General features: G+C 41.5%; 1 protein-coding gene across 2 annotated transcripts in view; it reads right to left on the bottom strand.

The window, feature by feature from the left end:
• The window catches only part of LOC121733534 (proto-oncogene tyrosine-protein kinase ROS), a 50,518-nt gene that overhangs the window by 6,946 nt on the left and 30,107 nt on the right, over positions 1-13,465 (bottom strand). For both annotated transcript variants that reach the window (XM_042123803.1, XM_042123804.1), the window contains exons 7-30: positions 13,300-13,447; positions 12,812-12,931; positions 12,237-12,573; positions 11,847-12,056; positions 11,355-11,741; positions 10,997-11,230; positions 10,555-10,756; positions 10,250-10,439; positions 9,562-9,680; positions 8,702-8,897; positions 8,150-8,316; positions 7,661-7,845; positions 6,945-7,152; positions 6,431-6,700; positions 6,070-6,275; positions 5,153-5,988; positions 4,782-4,922; positions 4,146-4,380; positions 3,685-3,878; positions 2,882-3,017; positions 2,016-2,152; positions 1,664-1,873; positions 996-1,132; positions 173-331 (exon numbers count right to left, since the gene is read on the bottom strand). In XM_042123803.1, the coding sequence (XP_041979737.1) occupies positions 173-331; positions 996-1,132; positions 1,664-1,873; positions 2,016-2,152; positions 2,882-3,017; positions 3,685-3,878; positions 4,146-4,380; positions 4,782-4,922; positions 5,153-5,988; positions 6,070-6,275; positions 6,431-6,700; positions 6,945-7,152; positions 7,661-7,845; positions 8,150-8,316; positions 8,702-8,897; positions 9,562-9,680; positions 10,250-10,439; positions 10,555-10,756; positions 10,997-11,230; positions 11,355-11,741; positions 11,847-12,056; positions 12,237-12,573; positions 12,812-12,931; positions 13,300-13,447 (5,364 nt within the window). The remainder of the gene's footprint in view (positions 1-172; positions 332-995; positions 1,133-1,663; positions 1,874-2,015; positions 2,153-2,881; positions 3,018-3,684; positions 3,879-4,145; positions 4,381-4,781; positions 4,923-5,152; positions 5,989-6,069; positions 6,276-6,430; positions 6,701-6,944; positions 7,153-7,660; positions 7,846-8,149; positions 8,317-8,701; positions 8,898-9,561; positions 9,681-10,249; positions 10,440-10,554; positions 10,757-10,996; positions 11,231-11,354; positions 11,742-11,846; positions 12,057-12,236; positions 12,574-12,811; positions 12,932-13,299; positions 13,448-13,465) is intronic.

The following is a 13,465-nucleotide window of genomic DNA, read 5'->3' as shown; positions in this document are numbered from 1 at the left end:
ACTTTTATGTCGCTCTCCCTTTGCTTTATTCAATGTAATTCTAGTACCTACTCACAAATCTCTTACACTGGGATAAAATGTAGTTTTTTGTTGGTCCCAAATCCCAATGAGTATTTACAAAAGTAATATTACAGATCATATTCCTAAGCAGATGGTAAAAAATGATACTCACTTTAACAGCGACTTTGGTGTCTCCGCTAATGAGGTTCCTAGCGATGCCCTCGAAGACCTCCCCGAAGGCGCCGGAGCCGAGGAACTTGGTGAGGGTGATCTGCTCGCGGCGGATGTGCGGCAGACCGGCTATCTCCGCGTCCGACGGTAGGTGGACTCCCTGATGATTTGACATTTGGAAACTTAGAATGTGCTATGACGTAAATACATTTACCAGACTAATGACGTTTAGTGCTATAGATTGGCTAACGTCAAAATATCAACCAATGAACAGCGCTGTTGAATAGATACACCTGTCTAAAGGATGAGGTAAAACTTACGCCAGTTAAAGGCAATACTGTAACGGGAGCAACACATGACGTGCCCTCTCACCCGCACATTCCAGGAATTTTTGAAAGCCCAAGCGTGCCCCAACAGGCGACGCGTCTATGTGTTGACGGAATACACGGTGTAATATAGACTGAAGATAGACTGTCTTTACTGATAATTTATCACATACCCGGTCAACGCATTAAAATACAACATTTACACTATGAATTCATTATCTAGATTCTAGAGTCTAGACAGAATGCGGACGTTATTTGATCTGATTATGCCAATTAGTGTTTTGTGTTCTCTCCGTATGTCCCAACCATTTTACGAAAATCTACAATCAGCATTTGAATTGTTTAATTTAATATTATTTACACTATCCTCTCAAATATAACAATAATCGTTATTATGGCAGATATAGCTGGCGCAGCTGTACTATTACGAGACAAAAAGTTTTCATGAAAAGATGTGATGTGTGAACAATGTAATTTTATTAATATCCTAACACTAACCTGGTTGTACAGTATGTTCGTGGAATGCCGTATGGGTAGTTGTCTCAACGTGGCGAGCTCGACGTCGGGCCCGCGCCGCACTACTGTCAACGCCTGGCTCTCTAGCGCCGCCTTCTTCTTCGTGCGATTGTTGTATGCTGCAAATATATTATAAGGTAATGTTTTAGCTCTATAATCTTTATCTATAGCCACCCATAGATAAAGAGCACACGTTTTCTATTTAAACTATAACTTCCTGAAAAAAAGAGAATACTTTTAAAGATGTTATAGTTCTAGTTTTGTGCTTTTCTGTCTGATTCGCTAAAAAGTTACTTCACAGACGCGGACATTGTAAAAGTATAAGGTCTGTAAACGCAGCATACTCGTACACAGTACATAACTTTTTATTAGTCAGGGCATTAGACAAAGGTTACTCCACTCCACTGAATTCTATTATCAATATTATTTTTTAAAGTGCATTCTAGTCATCTCATTAAGACATTCATCGCGTCTACCTTCAAGTGTGACATACAATATTTATATACTTACTAAGGGCTTCCACACACACAACTGCAAATTCGCATCGCATCGCAAATATCTGCGACAAAACTCATAATGAAAATGATATTGCGATGTGAATTCGCACGAATTCGCAGTTATGTAGAGCCCTAACTTCCTCAAAAATTTACCATAGAACACGACAGCCGCGAAGACCACTCCGAGCACTGCTATAGCCGCCAAGCCGACGGCGAGCGCGGCGGGCGGCGCACGAGAGCGCGCGGGCGGGGCGCGCACGGCAGCGGGCGGGGACGCCGCCCCCCACCCGTGCGCGTTGCGGCCCTGCACGCGCACCCACCATCCCGACCCGAGGTCCTCCGCGTGGACTATCCAGTAGGAGTCTGAGTGAGACAACATTATTATAATGTATATTTGACAGAAAAGCTTTAGCCATTAAAGTAATTTTGATACTCCGAATGTCAAAACGGCCCCATATAACACCGAAGTGCCCTCATTTTTGGCCAATATTTAAGGATATCTTACCAGAGCCGTTGTGCAAAAGTTCTAACCCCTCTCTCGCGATGAGCATCTTCATGTCTGGGTCGACGTCGCTGGGCAGGTCTTGAGGTAGAGTCAGGTCGCTTACGTTTCTCGTTATGTTCTCTTCTACATAGTTTTCCCTGAAAAATAAAATAATTTGATTGTGTACAGTCTGAAGCGTACATTAAAAGTTTTAAATAGTAACCAAGCTATATCAATGAAAGTTGAATGAGCTGTATCAATGAAGTAGAATAAATCAATAAAATAATACTAGGTCGCAGTGGCCATTAGGGACCTATCAGACAGAGAAGAGCCACGCGTTCAAGCGTGCTGCGTTCGCATTCTACGTCCGAGCGGTCAAACAGGAGCAAATCCTACGCGGTCAGAACGCCCCCTGTGTGAGTAATGAGTATATCTATGTAATGTAATACAACACAAGAACGCAAAACTGACCGCTTGAAAGCTTGACCGCGTGACCGCTCTCTGTCTGAAAGGCCCATAAGCTCTTTAGTCTTTTGCACCACGGCGCTGACCGCCTGAGACATTATTTCTTCGTCCGTTTAAAACTACCATCAAACAAATTAATTCATAGGCAGGTAGCCGACCTACGTCATCTGTTCGGTTAATTCAATGAAACCAAATGACGTACCTAGGTCCGTAATTTGCCTCCGAACCAACTTCTCTGACACTACTTCCAGGACTCAACCATATATTACGTCACGTTCCAGGGCCCGTACCACTAAACGGTTTTGAGAACAAACGTTTAACAAACGTGAAATGACGTTGTTAGAGCAGGACGCGGCATTCTCGTCCAATTGTTTGAGACTCAAAACGGTTTCGTGGTACGGCCCCTGGTGCATCCAACTTACGTGGTGTACGGCCGGCCCCACAGGCGGTAGGCGGTGACGGGCGCGCCGCGCGGGTCGGGCTCCGGCCACCAGGCGCGCAGCACTCGCGACCCCACTACGGCGACTCGTACCTCGCCAGGCGCTCCCGGCACGTCACCTGCAATGTATGATAATTTGTTTATGCGTTTTAAAGATATGCGCAAAGGGGTTCCGAGACTAACTTCTACAGCTTGGCGGCAAGCACGTAGACTTCAAGCAAAAGCAAAAAATATAAAATCACATTAAGCGCGGAGCTTGCTTAAATGTTTGACTCAAGCATCAAGCAAACATTATAAACGGGCAAAATGCTTGAAGTAAGCAAAATTCTACGTGCTTGCCACCAAGCCAAGCTGCTTGGTAATTGGTGGCAAGCACGTAGAATTTTGCTTTCGTCTCGGAACCCTATAACAGTTTTCATATGCTTGCTACGCTAATTTCTTTACCAGTAAATGATGTAAAATTAAGAAATTAAAAAACAACTACCGAATCCCGATACAAAAAGCGATTATCAATCAGAATGTAAATTAATATGGAACTGATCAAATCATTAGGAGTTGCTGATCTTGACCTTTCGTGAAGTAGATAAATCTATTTTTATCAGATAAACTATTATAGCATACTATAGCTAAGAACAATCTCGTTCTTGTCACCTTTGAATAAAAAAAAACTCGATTAAAATCGGTCGTCTCGTTTGGATGCTACTATGCCACGGACAGACACACAACACACAGTGTTAAACGGAAAAAAGCAAACGAAGTAAATTATTAAAACCGAGGGATTCTCACCTAGAGTTTCAAACACAAACTTGTCGTCCGGTGGCCAGTAGAAGAGCGGTGCTTTCTCGATGTACTGTAGTCTAAGTCGGAAGCGATAGCGGGTGGATGGAGTTAGGTCGCTCGCGACCCACATGTCGTCACTCTTAGTGCACTGTCTCCATTCGTCACTCGATTCCGACACTTCACTGTATTCTACAGCATATCTACAATAGGTTGCGGATTTTAATTCGATGATTTGCAAAATAGCTATTTTGCAATGTTATATAATATCTTAATTATTGAAAGCATTTGGAAAGCAAATTAAAGTTACTCATATTCTCAATACAAAAATCGGTTCCTGCGCGATCATAGAACCTTTTTTACATTTGTTATCTAATCTAGTTAGTAACAAATAGTAGTATAGCATAATTTTACATATAGCTTTTAGGTCAGAATGTTACAAGGAGAAATAAATGATTTATCATTATTACCTATACAGGTCGTACGTAGTGGGTCTCGGCCAGGACACGGTGATGTTATAAGCGGTAATGTTACGCAGCGCTAGCGGCGCGGGCGTGGGGCGCGTGCGCAGGCGCAGCGGCGCGGAGTCCGCGGGCACGGGGCTGTGGCGGGAACGCGCGCGCACCCATACTATGTACGCGGTGTTAGGTACCAGCCGAGTCATGTTGGCGCTGTTGCCTTCGGGCACCTCGAACGTGTTGTGCTCTGGAAGATGACACAGTTATCGGCATTTCAAGTTGATACTGCAGAAATTCGTAATATTGGCGTTTAGGAGGTATCTTGCCCTAGATTGTTACTAATATGTATTCTGTGCCTTAGATAGATTTCACTTGGAACTTGGCGCTTAAAAAACTACAGACGCGCTCGAGTCTTTACAAAGCGTTAATAGCAGAATGGCCAAACTGTACATGACAACAATCTACATGTACCCTAACATAGTAGCGTACGACAAAGACGCATGTTAGGGTCGCTACATAGCCCAATCCAAAGAAATTACTAGTTGATTCCTCTGGATAATGCCATTGAACTCATCTGGGACCAACCACGATTCTTACATTGGCTATATTTAGATAATTTCTAAAATTGTTACGACAATCTTAATATACCTTTTAGATTATGCGGCAGTAAGGTGGAGTCATCAGTACGCCAGTGCAGTTCGTAAGATAGTCCCGGATCGATCGTCCATTCCACTCGCACGAGCACTGGACTAAGCACAACGTATCTGACGTCTTTTGGTGCTGTTGGAGCTGAAACACAAAAAAAATATTAAGCAGGTGTCAATTACCAAAGTATTATGTAATGTTTTTAAATCGGGGCTAGTCCCAAAAATTGCTGTAATATTAGATATAGAACTCACGTTTGAGTTGATAGGTACCGCCTTCACAAGAGTCAAAAAATCAGAAACCAAATTAAAAAACTAGTAAAATAGTCGGTAACTGTGTGTTGTAAATAGAGATGTTGATAGAAATAGATATACCTTCTGCAGCCGTTTGTAGTACTAGCTGTGGTCCAACAGCTGGCTTTAGTTCCTGTAGTTTACCGTAGTAATTCGTAGCCTCCAACATAAAGGAATATCTGGTGAAGGGACTCAAATCGGTGATGGCCACTTCTGAGCTGGTCGTCGTTATAAAAGGACAGGAGTTTTTGTCACAACTATTTGCTGACTCGTTCGAATGTTTTCGATAGTATATCGTGAATTCTGTCAGAGGCATTTCATATTCTAATCTTCGACACTCAATGGGCTTGTAAGCTGTTGGCATCTGCAGTGTGATGCTATTAGCTGTGTTGGAAGTCGATTTTGGAGTCAATTCCTGCAAGTTTGGTATGAGACACTTTCTGTCCGGATACGGCTGGTTGGCTGGATCTAAAGCGAATATCTTGTATCCCATCGACACTTTCACTCTTTCAATCTTATCCATTATTTTAAATTTGTTTCTAAAAAGTATCGTCTTGTCTGCCGAATCGTACCAGTAAATGTTACTGCTGTCTACGGTTATGGATGAGGGGGTAAAACCGTATTTTTTCTTCTCTGTTGCGGTCATGACGGTCCTACATTTGCATCCCTTTGTATCTGTCGCTACTATGCGATGGACCCAAGGGTCCACCCAGTAAATTTCAGTCTCTGTTGAGGTCAGGTCGAGCACAAACGCTTTGGCTATTTGAGGGTTTTCAGGACAGTCGCAGTTTTCCCGCGTTTCTTTGTCGAAATCGTAGGAGGTGTTAAAGAATTGTCTAACATTAAATCCGTTTACTTTGGAAGTCATAAGAACACCAAGACCGGTGTGGTTGCTTTCTTCGTACCAATACAGAGTCCTGAAATTGATATGTAAATTAACATAAGGCTAAATGTAGCGTACATAATATTATTTTTGTCACATTTTGGCTTAAGCTTACCGTGTTAATGGTGATATTTGCAAACTATACATCGGCTGCTTTGAGGACAGTATCTGAGTAACGTGATGTCGCGTGTTCGGTATACCCAGGTCTATCCGGTACATCACATAAGACTCGGTAGAGAGGATCTCCCGTTGGATCCAATATACGGATCTGCTGACCCAATCCACGCATATGCTTGTTGCGGATCCATTGATCGAAGTTAACTGAAAAAGAAAGATGATATTGACCAAAAGAATGAAATGAAGATTGTATGTAATTGTAAACCTGGAAAATCGTTAAAGCCCCTTACAAATAAGTATATCAGTAAGGGATAAGTTTTTAGGTTTAATATATACTTACGACAATTGGCAATTTTTACCTTATAATGACCAGTTCCATTTATCCTCGATGAAAATATTTCCTCCAAATTGTTGACCCAGTAAGCAATATTCTCTTCAATAGCGACCACAAAATCTATCGGTGTTCCGGTACTCTTTGGTATCGTTTCACTTTCTCCGGTATCCAGATCGGTTATTTTGATGGAGTCTTGGGAGGATATCATCACTTTAGGTACAGGATTTACTTCATCGGATAAAGCAGATACCTCTTCTGAATACTGACCGAAACCGGCGTCCGTGAAAGCTCGAACCTAAAAGGTGAAAATACTAATCGTAGAGTAACAAAATACATCGGATAATACTAATAAAGAACTGTCAATCCAAGAAGTAAGGTGTCTGATGCTTTAAACTGACATAGTTTAGCATTATTTAGTTATTCCATATTATTTGCAATTAAAAAAGGTACAAGATATTAATTGTAAAACTACCAATCTTCGCCCAATTACTTCGACCAAATGCTTCGAATTGATTCTTGGCTATTATATTTAATCTTACCCGAAAATAATACTGTGATGACGGCACCAAATCTCTGAGCATGAGCTGCGTGTGCAGCGGCGACAGTCTTGCGTCTGCGCAGGCGGAAGGCTTAGCATTGGACGAGCTGGACACAGGCTGCATCCAGCATTGCGCTTCGTAGCCGCGAATCACGCCGTTCGCTCGCTCGGGAACCTCCCATCGGAAGGTCGCAGACACTTGACTGCCACTGGAGGAAAGTGACGATGGATCAGAGAAGACAACAAACTTTATCTTGATTTTATGAAAAAACTAGCTGTCCCGGTGAACTTCGTGTCACTTTAAAACCTTCCCTGGACTTCTACGAATATTTTAAGACTAAAATCAGCTCAATCCGTTCAGCCGTTCTCGAGTTTTAGCGCGACTAACACATTTGAAAATCCATTTTTATATATAAGATCATGTAATTCACACTATTTTAGCTCTATAGCTAATGTGTGGATGTTAAAGATTGCAAATGCAATAAAAGCATACAGTAACTATGTCAAAGAATGGCTGTCTATTTGTCACCTCTTTGCGATTAACCCACTAAATTGATTTTGATAAATTTTGACATTATAATACTTAGACTTCAAGGAAATTCCAATTGAATAAAAAGACCTATCCAACGCCATATTATATTATCGCGAGTTAAGATTGTGTATAAGTTTATAAAAACAGATAAGCTTCTTTTTGAATACTTTTTTAAATTAACGTACCTATACGCAGGTTGCAGGTACAATCGTGGTCGACGCGGTGCGGAGGGCGGGGCCTGCGGGGAATGTGCGTGCGCGTGCGCCGGCGCGCCGCCGCCCCATGGCGTGTGCGCACGCACCGTCACATCCGCGCGCGTGTACGGCGCTATAGCCGCCGATACTGATACCCAGGGCACGTCCACGGTTCTCTGAAATGGTAAATTATATTATTATTCTATTAAAACAGGGCCACACTGCTTCAGTCGTTGATACGAAATAACACTGTGTGCAATGGAAAGGAACAATTCCGTTGCACCTTTGGCGATGCACGTCAACACAATACAAGGCTGTAACAGCGCTATTCCCTTTATTCTACTTTAAATATCGTGTCCAAAGACGCAACGAAATCGAATTTAATTGTCAGGAAAACTGCGTCACATTGTATATTTTTATACTCTACATCTAAATAAGAAAAGGAACACGGTTAGAATTAGATTCAAATCAAAAACTCACCTCAATTTTGACGTTGTTGGTGAAATGTAGACTGACGTCATAGAACACTTTGGTGTTGTTGATGTTGACGCGCGTGGCGGGCGACCACGTCACGTTGAACTGGTCCCAGTCTCCGCGCACGGCGATCGATGAAGCGTTTACTTTCTCCGGTATTGCGTTTATCAGTTCTGAAACATACAATTTACAGATTTAATAAACTCAAAGAAAATGAGAAGCATAATTCATATTTTGACTGATAGTAAATAATCAAAAGCACTGATGGTCAAGTTAAGTCTTCCAGCTACCATATTATACATTATGGATTTCGTCCCATACACTGGATACTTAAATATTTAAATGCGGTTTAATATGATTATGTCACAAAAAATGTAATTTCCAAACGTTGTTATTCTATCGCTGCTGTCTCTGTTTCTCTATCGGGCTCTATCATCGCTTGTTTCTTTCACTAAACGAGAGTATTGCAAAGTATTCGATATCGATATTCGAGAGATAGAGGTAAGTAACGACAATGGACATAATATTTGATTCTGCTTTTCAAACCAGCTTACTCACCACTATTCCTATGCAGGCTCGGATCCCTCACAGCGATGACGTGGACCCTGGGCACCAGCTCCGCGGTATACCTGCCGGCCAGGTCGGACACGACCGCCCGGGACGCGTCCTGAACCCACACCAGCCGCTCGCTGAAGTAGCAGAGCGGTCCCAGTGTGGCGGTGCCCGAGAGACGAGTGACCAGCGTGTCGGTTACCTAATGTAAGTAAGTAAAGCATGTAAATACCAAATATTAACCTTATTAATATACCTATACAACCTTACAGACGTTAAGTTAAGAGATTAGATTGAGTTTTATATCCTTATCTCAGGGGTTTCCAAAGTGTGCGCCGCGGCGCCCTGGTGCGCCGTAGAAAGTAAAGAAGGGCGCCGTGAGTAGATCCTCCATGATTATAATAAACCACAAATGTTATCATTAAAGGTGTCTATTTATTTTGAGTGTATCTTTTTCAAATAGCTAGCTAGGGCAGGGCGCCGCGTGTCTTGACATAATACAACATTTGTTACTGCGCCGTGGGATAGAAAAGATTGGGAACCCCTGCCTTATCTAATACGTAAAATAGATCACTTGTCTGATAGCAAAAAACCTCGTATAATTTTTAACGTCTCAACGTCCCTATAGGCTATATACTGGCGTTTTTTTGTAAGTAAACTTAGGCCCATTGGCGACTGGGTTAAAATTAATGCTTGATTAATTATCAAGCCTTATTTCATGTTTATATGATGGAATAAAACCTGTAGCAATAACCCAGTTTGCCGCAAGTAAGCCCTAGTCACAGATAAATTTGAGACACACATTTGACCAAAATATTGCTAAACTTAAGAACTGTTATACTCCCACACTTTATATACCTACTCACCTCTCCCAGTCCAAGCGCTATTTGATCAGCGGTAGCCGCTCTGTGTAACTCAGAGCCGTCGTAACTCCGCACCAACCAGTATAGCCACTTCTTCTCCAAGTCTACCGTTAGACCCATCACTGAAAATAATATATTACCTCTTATCTTGCTCCTTAAGGTGTTGCATATTGCTTCATTTAGAGATACAAAATAACTTCAATAATAGTATTTTGCTTGATAGCTGTATATACAGTGTGTAACAAAAATAAGTGATAATACTTTAGGGTGTGTACGTGTTCCTTGTAGAGAGTTCACTGTGAAAGTAGCAGCTCTGAAAGACGATTTTTTTTTTCACTTTTGTATGGGCAAGGGCCCGAGCGTTACGAGTTTCCCCATACAAAAGTGAAAAAAATGTTTTGTCTTTCAGTGCTGCTACTTTCACAGTGAACTCTCTACAAGGAACACGTACAAATCCCTAAAGTATTATCACTTATTTTTGTTACAACCTGTATTACAATATACATCTACTGATTGAAAACGGTCTTACGCTTTATTTCTTTTACTTTTAACGTTATCATGTTTCCACAAGTCAGCATTAACAACGAGATAGTAATGTTTTCGTGCAAAAGTGAAAGAGACTGGTTGAGATTGGCCTCATTAAAAATTTCACTATTTCTAGGGACTAAGATACCAAGAAAAGTGACTCTACCTTGCTTTCCGCTAAACAGTTGAGCTGGATAGTAAACGATCTTGTTCTCTCCGTTCAACCTCGCGCCTTCGACCGCATGTCCTGTACTCCAATAGATGTAAGCTCCTAACGAGTCTATGTTCAGTTCCTTAGCTACAGTCACTATGGGCACTGGCTCTCGATTACTGCCGTCGAAATTCTCTCGTGTTATCTAAAAGGATGAACACATATTTTATGTCAGGAAAAATATCTGATAAAGCTATACTCAAGCTTTCTTAAATACTTCGTACATTGAATTGGCTACCAGAATCGAAAATTATATTTACCAATTGCTGTTTTGGATTGGACCAATAGATTTTCTTTCCAACCCAATCGACCGCTAAACTTCCGACATTATCCATGTTTGGCATTTCTCCTTTTATGTGGGAGGTGATGTTGTACCATATAACAGTTGACGCGTTGGTTACCAGGTAAAGCTTGTCACGATACCAAGAAATGTCTGTTATGTATAAAGTTCTTAGGTGTTCCCTGAAAAAGACAAGATATGATTACAAATTGGTCTACAACTCTACACTATAAAATATTTCAACTCTTTAGGGACAATTAAAAACGCTTAGGGCCTGTTTCACCACTTTCTAATAAGGCTATCTACCAATTAACTTGACAGATCAAGTATGGAGAATCTGTCAAAAAAGTTGTGAATAGCCTATTCGGCACTTTATCAGAAAGTGGTGAAACAGGCCCTTAGGGTAATAAAGATGAACCTACTTGTGAATAAGAGTTTGTAAGTTTTCACCGGTCAAGTCAGTTTGCAATAGTCCATCAGGTCCAGACCACAGCAGAGTACTCTGTAATGTCGTCTGTGACAATGTTAGGGTCTTTCCGACGAATTCTGATGACCATGGACCCGAACCAGATTGGGTTACCGCTGCCACTTTTATCACGTATTCAGTGTTTTCTTTCAAGTTATCCACATGATATATGGAGTCGCTGATATTTTTTCTGCAACAAAAAACGAATGCCTTTAAAACCCTCCACCCATCTCTTACGGCATGTTAAACATTATCTTCCCACAAACTCTCAACAATTCATATTCCTATGTTTGAAGCTGTAATTGTCTACTTACATATCAATAACCTTCCCAGTAGGTATTTCGGTCAGCTGTAAATGGTACATCCATTGTTGCCAAGCTCCGGTTCCTTGATGACCCAAAAGATGTGGTGGAGACCAAGACACTTTGCCTCTATCGATGCCCATAATGCTTTGGACGCTTAATGGGGGATTAACAGGCAACGGTATGGGTTGGCAACTCCTTAAAGCCACCAACACTTGTCTCGTATCGTATTCCAGAGGATACTCGTTGTGAAAATAACTGTTCTTCTGTGGATGGTACTCTTCAGTCAACATCTCTTGGCCGTTCGTCCAATAGAACAGTCCGTTAGCGTATGCTAAGGATTTCACTGAGAAAAACTTTGGCGTTTGGGTGTTACTTCTAAAGTCTGTTATTTCTCTCCTGAAAATTGGTATGAATTTTAGAAATATGCTGATAGAGAGATTATATAAGGTTAGCTAAAGCGTTCATTCTAATAAGTTTAATGGTAAAATTTGTATTACGAACCCATCTAGTGACACAGCAAGAACAGTGTTTCGTCTGTAGTGCGCCACAAGTATTCTAAAGTCGGTGTGGTCTACGGTAAATGGTCCGAGATGCGCGTCCTTCACGATATGTTCAGGTGGGGCATTATGTGGTACCCCATTAGATATGTTCGCTAAATCTAATCTGTATAGACCTCCCCGCTCCAAGCCACGCAACGCCCAAAAGAGGTATCTGTAAGGCATACATAAAAGTAATTTGTAAATTCAATGAACCAAAATTTTATATCTCTGTTTTGTTACATTTATGTAGAACAATCATTATTGAACAATAATCTTACCCATTCATTGGTAGAGGCCTATGTCCAGGCAGTGGACGAAAATAGGCTGATTTGATTGATTAATTGAATCTTACCCATTATACGCATCCACTTCAAAATGTATCGGTCGCGTATTGAAACCCGACAAAGCCACGATTTGGTTCTTCCCATCAAAATCGCATCTCGATATCTCCCAGTTTGAATACACACTCGCATTCGACCAATTTTCGTCTTCCTTTGTGTAGTAAACTTCTCCCAAAACATACAGATGTCTGTTGAGCCAATCGACTGACAGATCCAGGGGTTTGTAAGCCATATTTTTCGGCGTCAGTATTGGCTCAGAGGCACTTTTATTTGATAGAGTACTTCGGTATACAAAACCGCTCGACACCGAAACAAATAAAGAATCACTTGAGAGATCTATCCCCACACCTGTAAAAGCAATAGATACATTTATAAATAGACCTATATCTTTTTAAGTTTTTAGCCGAATATAAACCATATCTATATTTGGCTAAAAAGATAAAGAAAGGCCTACTAATAATAATTATAATGCAACTTCTGTATCCTAAAGATCAACAGTTAAAGTTATCAAAGTAACAACGAAAATGTTGCCAAATAGTCACAAACATTAAAGCTCGAACTAGAACAGAAAACTCTAGAAACTGACCGGTAATAATATGTTCCGTGTTGTACAGTTCTACTGGCACCGATAGCATATCGTTGGCAGGTGCGGCTAATATTTTGTGTTCGCCTCCTAGGATCAGGATCGGTTGCTGACTGGGAGTCGCTGCAAAATTAATTACATTTCCATTCAATACAATTATTAATCACATTATTTAGCGTCGAGTATCGTCACTACATGAAAACAAATTAATAGTGCACTGTGCAATCCTTTTTTTTTTTAATTAACTAAGGGGGCAAACGAGCAAACGGACCACCTGATGGAAAGCAACTTCCGTCGCCCATGGACACTCGCAGCTTCAGAAGAGCTGCAGGTACGTTGCCGGCCTTTTAAGGGTAATAGGGGAGGGTAGGGATGGGAAGGGAAGGGAATAGGGGAGGGTAGAGAAGGGAATGAAAGGGAACGGTCTAAGCGGCCTATTTATAAATCCAGGGCTGGCTAGAGTATTGCTAAATGCTAGGTGTAGGACTTACAAGCTGGTAGAGGTGGTGTCTTTATTCTGACGTATGCCCGTGGTCCCTCTCCCACCAAATTCCTCATGGCAACTGACACCTCGTACTCCCTGGACGGTGCCAAGTTTTGGAACATGTAGAAAAGCGTGTTGTTCGAAGCCGGCATGTCCTGTAACAAATGCAGCTA

The sequence above is a fragment of the Aricia agestis genome, chromosome 14 (genome assembly GCF_905147365.1).
Source record: "Aricia agestis chromosome 14, ilAriAges1.1, whole genome shotgun sequence".
Lineage (NCBI taxonomy): Eukaryota > Metazoa > Arthropoda > Insecta > Lepidoptera > Lycaenidae > Aricia > Aricia agestis.
This window is presented reverse-complemented; position numbering and strand designations above follow the sequence as displayed.